At 47.8% G+C, this 11232-nt stretch overlaps 1 protein-coding gene across 1 annotated transcript; it reads right to left on the minus strand.

Annotated features, from left to right (window-relative positions):
• Positions 1 to 1836: 1836 nt before the first annotated feature.
• LOC136533288 (uncharacterized) lies at positions 1837 to 3487 on the minus strand. The gene has a single exon (XM_066525848.1). It carries the CDS (start codon positions 3390 to 3392, stop codon positions 1965 to 1967), a length of 1428 nt encoding a protein of 475 aa, XP_066381945.1. The 5' UTR covers positions 3393 to 3487; the 3' UTR covers positions 1837 to 1964.
• Positions 3488 to 11232: the final 7745 nt, after the last annotated feature.

Here is an 11232-nt window from a genome sequence, read left to right on the forward strand (position 1 = left end):
CACGAGATGAATCTTTTGAGCTTAGTTGGTCCACGATTGAATAATATTTACCAAATAAGACGAAAGTGCTACTATTTATCAGGTTAATATTTTTTTGCAATTTAAACATGGCCCTGATGGCCTTAGCATGCTTTCAGCGTCAGCAACAGGGGTTCTTGGAGTCCAACATCAGCCTTTTGGCAATATCAGCAAAGAAAATCTTAGTACGAGATGCTGATGTTCCGCAATCCAGTGTGGTTAACACTGTGATGCAGCCTCACAATCAAACTGCAGGTGCTGTTAGCACTGAGTGCTCGAGACTTCATCTGCGAGAGATCTGAATAACTCATCGACAACTCAAACAGCCTAGACATGCAACATGTTCTTGCTGATTCGTGAAGAAGTACCGTTGACTAGTTTGTGAGAGAGAAAAATATTGTTCCGACTGAAAATTTACGATCGTTTACGACAAGGCACAGCCAAACGAACAGGCTGATACATGAAAAATAATCAGGAGTGCAGTAGTTGCCAGTGTGGAGCATTTCTACATAAAGAAAATTTACATTTGTGAGCTCAAAATAAGTCGGCGAAGCAGCCTTCATTCCTTTCTGCATGAAAACAGTTCTCTGCTATCTCCCCTAACAGGAGGCTTACAATTATAGCCCATTTGTTGCAATAAATATGAAATCCTTGAGCAGAAGTGGGTGCCTTCTAGCTCCTGGGCAGCTTGCAACTTGCAAGACGCTTCCTTTAGCATCAGTGTACTCCAGCCCGTGTTTAGTTGATGGAAATTTAGAAATTTGGCTATTGTAGCACTTTCGTTTTTATTTAGCAATTAGTGTTCAATCATGGACTAATTAGGCTCAAAACGTTCGTCTCGCAATTTTCAATCAAACTGTGCAATTAGTTTTTTTCGTCTACATTTAATGCTCCATGCACGTATCGCAAGATTTGATGTGATGGGTACTGTAGCACTTTTTAGGAAAACTTTTCGCGAACTAAAGAAGGGCCCAATTGAATTGTCGTAATTTTGGCAAAGTAAAAAGATACCAGCAGCACTTGCCCACACCAACATCCTCATATAATCAAATAAAAGTTTTGTGTATTGGAAACAAAATAAAATTCCTGTAAATTTTCATAGAACTTAAAGTAACACTTTAACAATTGAAAAACAGGGTATCAGAAGTTCAGAACAACCTGACCAACTCATCACGGTGTAAAGTTTTTTTTGAAAGACCATCACTGTGTAAAGTTTCCATCCGATGAAATATTAGGAGAGGTCTGTCAAGCATCAAATGCATTTAAATCAGAATAAGATAAAACAGTGATCTAGCTTAACGGGGTTGTAAACATACATGGAGGGAAAACCCAAGACCGGCCTCTTCTGTACTCATGGAACTAGGTCCTTTCCATTGCAGACTCAAATCCATAGAGAATCTGCTCCTTCACATAGAATCCAATCCTATAAATAAGATAAACAACAATTCCTCTTCATCTCTTTCGCTATTCCGTTGTCCATTCTATACATTGGGACCATTTCAAAAAGTTACATCACATCATATATAGGACCGGAGTTGCCCTTGGCCAATATGGAAAATTAGCACAAGCATGTAACATTTAAATTTCAAACTCCGGGAGACTTGATTGAAATTCGAGATACTGGAACACTGTTCCTAAATTTGCATAACAAAATTAGAGGTCTGTAAAAGTAGTGTATCATCTACAAAGATTCAGTTTGCAATAAAAAGAAAAGGAAACAAATGCAAACAAAAATTAAGCTGTTACGCAGGCAGCAGAACAAGAAAACTAGATGGCAAATACATGAACATGGAATTCATTAAAATAGTCCTTGTTTATTCTCAATCGAATTCAGTTCACACACATGGATTTATCACAACACACGGCCACATGAGGGGAACCATGTCGCACTAATGACACCACTTTTCTAGTCAAATCACGATAAACACAACGCACTAACCCGTATTTCAAACACCCCCTGCCTCATCAGACCCGCCAAAGTTCTTGAGCACCGGCGGCCACTGCAGCATCTCACACGGGTACACATCACCCAATGGCCGCGAGTCGTCAGTGTTATGCCACAGCCGCAGCAATCTCCCCGTCCTCGGGTCGAGCATCACAACCCAATCTGCCATGACAAAGAACAGCGTGCCTGTACGCTCACAGAACGCGGCAAAGCTCACAAGTTTGAAGCCACGGAGCTGGTCCGACATCTTGGCCGAGAGCTTCATGTGGGCGAGGTCACCGACAAACGCCGGGTGCATCAGCGTGCGCAGGTCCACGGGTTGCTGCTCCACCCACTTCCCAGGTGCTTGGAGAACCCAGGTGACAAGAGTGAGCTGCTCCCTGATCACGAAGAAACAAAGCCGGCCGTCCACTGTCTTGCCAATCCAGTGGTTCCCGGCGTAGAGGAGCGTTCTGGCATCAGGAAGGGGCACCGCCGACAGCGTCATCTGAACCGCGTCAACAACCATGATGTACTTCTCTTCGCCCTGCAGTTTGTACATGACATCGCCGACGACGACTGATGGGCCCTGACGGGGGACCAGGTTCCGGTGAACAGGCCCGGTGGCAGACTCCCAAGCGGAGGATACTGACGAGTAAACCAGAACCTCGAAGTGATTCGGGTCGGTGCCGAAGAGGACGACCACGACGCGGAATGCGACGCCTTCCCCCGGGACGAGCACGCAGCACGCCACCCTGTGCCCGGCGATGAAGAGGGGCGGCAGCCGAACGTACATCTTCTCCAGCGGGCTGCAGATGAGGAGCCTGAGTTCGCGGGGGTAGCCAGGGCCGAGCTCCCGCAGGAGCAGTCGCCGGTTGCGGGCGTCGACGAGGACCGCGCCGCACGCGGGCGGCACCGGGAGGAAACCGATGTCGAGGGAGAGGCCTGCGGTGGGCACGAACGGGGGCAGCGGCGACGGGCCGTAGTTGCGGAAGAAGCCGAAATGGGTAGGCGGCCTGGGGAGACATGCCGCTCCGGCGCCGGAGACGACGCGACGCCAGCGGCGGCACACCGCGGCGCAGCGGATGACGTCGCGCGGGGGCGGCAGCCGCTTGAAGACCTCCAGGAGCATGTCGTCGGGCAGTGCCGCCGCTGCTTCGCCCTCTCCCGCCGGCTCCACCTCCATCGCCTGGCCCGCGCGCTTGCACGGCGCGGAGTCGAAACCGCACGACGGAGACCCGGAGCGCTTGCGGCCGACGTCGGCGGAGGACGGCACGAGGCGCGGGCGCTTGGGGCCCTCGCGGTCGGAACAGTGTGGCGGCGACCGGGAGTTCTTGCGGCCGACGTCGGGGGAGGACAGCGTGGGGCGCGGGCGCGTGCGGCGCCCGGAGTCGAAGCAGTGTGGCGGCGACCGGGAGCGCTTGCGGCGGACGACGACGGCGGACACCATGGCGAGATGCGGCGCTGCGGGGTAGTAGAAAAATCGAATCGGGATTCGGGCGCAATGCCACGGCGCGGCGGGGTAGTAGAAGAAAATCAGGCGCAATGCCGCGGCGGCGGAAATTGGTACCTGAGGTGTAGCGGTTTTAAAGGAAGGCGAGAAGGCGGTAGCGAAAATTTTTGGGCTCCCCCGCGGCGTCTTTTCGGCTTCCCTCGCGAATTTTTGGGCAACCTCCGAGCGGGAGCGGCGCGGCGAACGGGCGGGCGGGCGTTGCGGGCGCCTGGCGGGCGGGGTTTTCTTTTGGTTTCCCCTCCCAAATTTTTGGCAACTGCCGATCCGCGGACGGCGGTCCAGGCTGGCAGGCTGCCAATGCCGTTTCCTGTATTTTGCATGCAAGCTCACCCTTGGGTTGGGCACTTGGGCTTGGGCTGCACGGGTCATCTCGCGTGCGGTTGATCTGAATCTGAGCAATCGATTTTTTTTAAAACAATCTGAGCAATCGATAGGATGCAGTCCACATGACCACATCGCCTTTGCCATGGGAAAAAAAATTGTGTGGAGCTAGTATGCACTCAAGTGTTCGTGCATACAGGCTGTAGATTTGTGCCGCGTGGACGTGCTGAAAATCCCACGAACTAACGAACGCTCCTGGCTGGCTGTAGATTTGTGCCGCGTGGACGTGCTGAAAATCCCACGAACTAACGAACGCTCCTGGCTGGCTCCTAGGATGGCAAGGGGATGTACCATTGCCGGAACGTTCTCTTTCTCGCTACGGAGAATTCATTCTATCCTTGTTCCCGTTAACTGTCTCGTGTATAGATTCTTGTCCATCTCCGTACCCATCGGACATCGGTCGGATAACATATACCCGATAAATAAGGATACTTGGGGTCGTAGTTTTACAATCGGAGACGTTTTTCTTCACCCGGGTATAAGTGTCGGAGTCTCGGAGATGCAGAGAAGAATGAGCGAGGTTGCGAGGAGGACGAGCAAAGGTGACAAAGAGACCGAACTAAGAAAGCGAGGGGCACGAGCGCTCGTGAGGCAGGCGTGCTTGTGCTGCTGGCGGAGATGGTGAGGAAAATTGAACTATGGTTCCTAGAACACATAAACTATATATATGATTGTTCAGATTTGGGCCAAAATACCTATGTTGAGCTTCTTTGGGCCTAATACTCGCATGACAGCTCAAATAGTCGGATTCTTTAACGGGTAACGGAGACGGGTAAACAGGAAACGTTCACGTACCCGCTATACTCGTCGGGGACGGATTCTTGCCCATTTAGATGCTCGCAGGTAAAGATATGATCACATCCATGTCCCCTAATGGATCAAATACCCGTCGGGTATCAGGTATCGAGGCCCCGTTGCCATCTTGGCTATACCCCCACGCGAACGCACAAACGGCTCGCAATTCTCAGCTGCAGCTGTCACAGAACCGTCCAATTTATAAGAGCACAAGTATAATAGTGTAACACCCCGGTGTTATGCCTGCATTTAGGCATTGCTAATCATACATATCGTGCATCATCAAGCATCCTATTTATACATGCGTAATCTTGCATATAACAACTGAAACATTACTTCGAAACATACGAAACATGTTGTGAAAAGTAAATGATGCATACACTTATTAGAGTTGTTTTGCTCTGATTCTTGCTTGCTAGTTGAGTAGAAACTGTTGGGTATGCTTGTAAATCATCTAGAATTGTTTAGCACAATTTTTGGAGCAAAGTTTGTATTCAAATTAATTCAAAATTTTGCTTCCAAAGTAATTTCCCAAAATTAGGGTTTTGAGTTAAAATTTAACTTTGATTCTATAATTTAAAATCTAGATAGAATTGGACTTTGGTCATAAAAGCAAAGTTGTAGGGAATTAAATTCTAAGCAACTTTCATTTTTGGTACATTTTTAAAAGAGGTCATTTTCTTGCTCAAAATAATGTTTAAAAGTGGGCATTTAAAAATATCTTGAAAATATAATTTGAAAATCTTCATTTCCTTTTTCCTGGGCCGCCGCCTCGTTTCTCGGCCCGCAGCCGAAGCCGGCCCAGTGAAGCTCCGCGCCCACCGCCCTCTCCCTCGCCCCGCGCTTGGCCCAGCTGCGCTTCGTCGGCCCAGCCCAGCGCGCTGGCCTGCCTCAGCGCTCGCTCGCCCGCTGGCACGCCGCGTCGTGTCCCGACCGCGTCAGGGCGCGCTCGCCGCGTGGCCGCCCTGCGCTGGCAACGCCCGCCGCGCGGCAGCCACGGCCTGACTCCACCTCCACCGTCCCAGCCGTTGCGGCTCGACGTGGCGTACGCGCTGGCACCACCCGCGCCATCGGGAGGGCTTGCCGCCGGTGAGCACCGGCCGGCGAAGCGCCTCCCCTGCTCTCGGTCACTGACCAGCGGGGCACAGCCGCAGTGGCGTGGCCTTTGCTAGGCCGAGCTGGGCCAGGCTGGCTTGGGCCGAGCCCCGAGCCAGGCCACCGCTCGCCCCTTTCGCTCGGACTAAGCAGGCCGATTTTGGCCGTGGGCCAGTTCGTTTCCACGGGCTGGCCCAGTAACGTTTAAATGATTTGATTTCCATTTATTCTTTATTATTTGAAATCAAAAATAGTTTGAAAAATGTTTGAATGATCAAACTTGCTCCAAATTTGTTGATACAAAATTTGCTAGGTTCCTTATCACCAGATCTACTTGGGAAAATTATTGCATGTCATGTTTGGGATACTTTTCTGTAGGATTTTAATTAATCATGGATATTGCTGATAACTTGAAAAATATGTAGAAAAATCTATAGTCTGTAGAAAAATATGATTTCAAGTTTGTTAATCTTCTTAGGTCATGTACTTCCTAGGAAAAATATGTTTCATGCATGTGCTGTGGAAAACTTTGGAGGTGTAGTTCAAGTGCCTTTAATGGCTGATTTTTGTTATTTTTGCTAGAGAGCAAACTTTGTATAAAACATGCATGTGGTAATTTTTGTACAGTCATTATATGCTATTAAGAACCTAGGAAAAATACTAATTATGTTGTTTGACACTTTTCATAGTACAAAGTAATTTCATGCTCATTTTGATGCTATAGCTTGTCATTTTTGTGTAGGATAGTTTACTTATCCAAATGCCATGAAATTTTTATGATAGTCGGTTTAGGGTAGTATTGTGCTACTGTAATTTTCTCAGATTTTTATAAGCATCAGAAATATAGATTTCTGTTGTAGCCCTAGTTTAAAAGGAAATAAAATAATTCTCTTTAATACAAGATTAGTTAATAATAATAGCTTTGGTGTATCTTTGAAGCATTTGATAAGGGTGTTGACTTAAACATATTAGTAGTAGAAGAGAATGCAGTAGATGACATGTGCTTGTATTATAGTTTCGTGGATGATGTTGACTACCTTGCATTTAAACATATCCATTGCATTCATCTCCTTCGATGCACCGTTTGCATAATCACTTACGCGCATTGCATCATACAGGATCGCAAACCGAGAACCCAGTCGTCATACCCGAGGAGTCCGAGGAGCAGCTCGAGGTGCAGCAGGAAGTGCCAGAAGCCAACGAGGAGGACGTTGAGGAACTTCCGGAGTGCCCCGATCACCGTCCGAGCTCCTTCGAGAGAGGCAAGCCCCGGAGCATTTTTCTCCCGGTTTGCAATGATTTAATTAAATACTTTACTTTAAAGTAATGCATTACGTTCAGGAGTTGTTTGCAACCGTTGCTGCATTATACCTTGCTTACCTTTGTTATACTATATCCTTGTTACCCTGGTATCCGTAGTCGAGTCAATGCTTAGCTGGCTTAGACCGGTAGAAGTCGAGTGATTTCCTGTCACCTGCGAGCTATAGGTGGTTACCTGGATCTGCTTGGATGACTATGAAGTCATAGTATAACTAAGTGTTAAATGAAGTTGAGACCGGACGGAGACTTGCAGAGTTTTGGACTGTAGTGTTTCTGTCTGTGTCGATTAAGGACTGACCGTTGTTGGGCCTCGAGTCATGTTGAACGCATGCCTTACATTTAGCTGGCCGGATAAAGTACCTTCCGACCGCGAAGCTGGGAGATTTTTCGGGCCGAGTGGATTGCCCGCAACGCACTATGCCGGAGCAGGTGTGGTAGGACACGGGGGCGGGATGATAAGGCCAAAGTGCAGTCGGTCGGCCCCCGGGTACATGTGGTTCCTAGCAAACTCGAGATTCCTGGAAAGTTGACTCGGTGATCAATATCTCACTTTAGCGGGTGAGTGAGGTTTGTGTAAGGAATAAATCACCAGCTGGTTAGGAATCGATTCGAATCGCCATCGCTCCTGGATAGTGAGCACTTGACTTGAGTTACTTCATCGTAGTAAATGTTATGGAACACTTGGACAGTTATAATGAATATGACAGTATGGAAGTTGTTTAATGATCATTGGTTATCATTATCTGCTTAATCACATGTTTACTCTAGTATAGGTGCAAACCTAGTGGACAGGTTAATAATAACTAACTTGGCGATAATGCTGTTAGAAAGGTTCTTGAAATGTTAAAATGCTTCTTTTTGCAAATGAGTCAGCTACCCTACTATAAAGCCCTTCATAATCCTTGGTGTCACTTATTTTCGGTTATGTCGGGTAAGTCTAGCTGAGTACCTTCTCGTACTCAGGGTTTTATTCCCACTTGTTGCAGATGGGCAGATGTATTACAGCTACTGTATCAACTGCCTGTATCCTGCGATGGGTGATGCTTAGGACCATGGGCGTGGTCATTCCTTATGTCTCATCTGATGCTTTTGTTGGAGATGATCATTCGCTGGCACTATATTTAAACTCCGCGTGAGTGTGTGTGTGGTTTGAACCAATGACTTCCGCTACTTTTATTCGAACTGGTTTTGTAATAACTATGTTAAAACTCTGATGTACCCGTGATGCAAACTTTTATGTAATATGTGATGGTGACCGCTAAACTTATTACGATCATGGCTGGGACACGAGTTGGTTTGAAATCCTTCGTGATTTCACGGACTACCGGGTTATACGGGCTTAAGTTTGTTCAATCGTCTGCTCTGGTGGATGATTTTCTTACTTAATTTCGTATAATTGGTCGGTTCTGTTATAGCTGGTATCAGAGCATGGTTTAGCGTGTTACTGTTCACAAGTGTATTTAAAACAAAAAGGCATTTGGAAAACGTGCTTTTAAAAACTATAAAGTGTGCCAGTGATCATATCCTTTATGCCCAGTTAAGGACTTTAGGTGGCTTAATTAAGTACTGACTGGGGTTCTTGCATCATATTTCTCTTTCGTCACTCATACGGCGTGCTATTGTATGAGTGCCACTTGTTTGAGTGGTAATGAATGGATCATTTGCCTCTACGCCTCGGTAAGTGTGAGTTGTGAGAGCATGATCGGATACACCGCCGATCTAGGGTGAATGATTATATGATGCTGGAGTAATTACATGTTCTACGCATGTTTTACAACAGTATCTCATGTATGGGTCTTCCGTCTGTGGAGGCGATGCCATCAATAGGACGATGGTTCGGGTAGTTACTACCGTTATACACGTATCTGGGGATCCATGTAGAGCGTGTAGATAAAATTTTACTGCTTTTATGCATTCATTGGGAATTGGGCTGAAATGAATCTTCTGCAGGTACATAACAACGCTATCGTGTAGAACGTATTAGCTACGTAATTGAGAGATCGTTGTTATGCCACCGAATTCGTCGTTAGAAATTATTTATTTCCTAAGTTTGTGAGAACGTACGACATGTACATACATCATGTTACTTGTGCATCTCATTCATCTCATGCATTCCTCCCCTTATAAATTGATTATCTCATTTTGATAAAAGTTGTATCACCTAAAATATGTTTCCCCGAAGTAATAAGAGAACTTTTGCTACAGATGGCCCGCACGAAGCAGACCGCCCGTAAGTCCACCGGAGGAAGAGCACTCCGACGTCCGTTGGCCCTGAGGGAGCACCGCACCATGGACACCTTCTTGAGCGAGTTTGGCATGCCAACTTTGCTTTGGAGAGTGCTCCATGATGTGGGGTACCCAGAGGGTCAAGAGCCGGTGTACTCTTGGAATGAGAGCCAGTTGGCAGATGATGGACTTGCAGTGGTGGAGATCACGGTTCCTGCTCTCGGTGATGCTCCAGATTGGGATGGTTGGCATTTGGAGTTTGAGGGTCGCACTCCAGCTGAGGGTGCAGAGGGAGCAGCCTTCCGTGTCATCAGGGACATTATGAGCAGATTTCCTAGTGAGCTTGCAGCGGCTTTAGCTGGTACTTTTCCCAGGGATGATCCTCGCGATGCCATTTGGGTTCAGCCTCAGGGAAGTGCATTGGTCAGAGGTCCAGCTGAGGGACAGGCTAGCGACAACTAGGCAATGAGTGCTATGTTCACCGCCATCAGAGCATATGAGGGTCTCGAGAGTACCTACTGGACTTTGACTGGCTTGCGCAGTGAGGATAAGCAAAAAGGGAAGAAGCAGAAGAAGAGACAGGCTCGAGCTATAGCTAGCTTGTAGGAGCAGTTGGCTGATATGAACTTACAGCGAGATCAGGCGGTTGAGAGAGGTGATAGAGCTATGCAGCGAGTGCATATGTTGACTCAAGCCAACAACAATGCAGACCGCATGATTGGACAGTTGGTTCAGGAAAGGAATGAAGCCTGGAACGCAAGAAACCTTCTGCTGCAGAGGGTCGATGAGCTAGAGGAATACAATGGCAACCTGCACGAGGAGTTTCACGCACTCTATAATGGGGTTGGCCCATATGCTCCACCGAATGCCGCTGGCATGGACATCGACGACGACGACCAGGATGAGCCTATAGTTTCACCTGGAGGCGATGGTGACGTCTCCGATCCCGACGATGGCCCCGAGGAGTAGGCTAGTTGCCTTGCGCTAGTATCTAGGTCTTGTCGCGATGACCTTTCTTTTGTTGGCATGTAATCTATCGTATGTTGCTTCGAACGTATGAGACTTGGCATGTGGTTGGAACTTGAATTTTAAATGCGATATCTGAACGCATAAAAAGTCCAGTGTATGTATGCTGGCAATGTGATTGTATGGACGCGATGTTTGCCGTTTAAGTATTTCGATTAAGTGCTATTGTTTTAATTGGATTGCGATTGTTGTGCCTCTGTTTTATTGTATGAATTTATTCTCTCCAGTAAATTCAGTACGGCATAAGTTTTCCTTCACTCGCAATTATTACAGCTTCACTCAATCGTTACTTGTTGCTGAAATATGCAGATGACAAACACTCGCCGAACCACGTATGAAGCCGCTGAGCCCGGTGCTAACGGTACGGGGACCGGTGGTGGTGGTGGTGGTGGTGGAAACCATGGCAACAACAATGAGCCTCCCCATGAACCGCATTTGCCACCTCCTCCCCCATTCACCCCCGAGATGTTTCTCGTACAGCTGCTCGGGAGTCAGCGCAACGCGGAACAATCTCAGAAAAACATGGAAGATTTCCTTCGGACCATCGCCAACAACGTTCAACGTGGTAACAATCAAGGTGGTGGCATGGGAGTGAACCAATACAGCAGCTTCAAAGATTTCATGGACACCAGGCCGCCCGTATTCAAGGAAGCAACAGAGCCACTCGATGCTGAGGAATGGATCAACACGATGGAAGATAAATTCCGTGTGTTGAGGATGACTGAGGTTCTGAAAACGGAATATGCTGCACTCCAATTGCAAGGACCGGCGGGAATGTGGTGGAAGCACCATCGCACCACCTTCCCTCCAAATGCTCAAATTTCTTGGAGAGAGTTTGCGGAGGCCTTCCGTGGAGTCTATATTCCACCCGGGCTGACAGAGATGAAGTTGGGAGAGTTTCTGGCATTGAACCAGGGTACCAAAACTGTGACGC

Source organism: Miscanthus floridulus, unplaced genomic scaffold (genome assembly GCF_019320115.1).
Source record: "Miscanthus floridulus cultivar M001 unplaced genomic scaffold, ASM1932011v1 fs_838_1_2, whole genome shotgun sequence".
Taxonomy (NCBI): Eukaryota; Viridiplantae; Streptophyta; class Magnoliopsida; order Poales; family Poaceae; genus Miscanthus; species Miscanthus floridulus.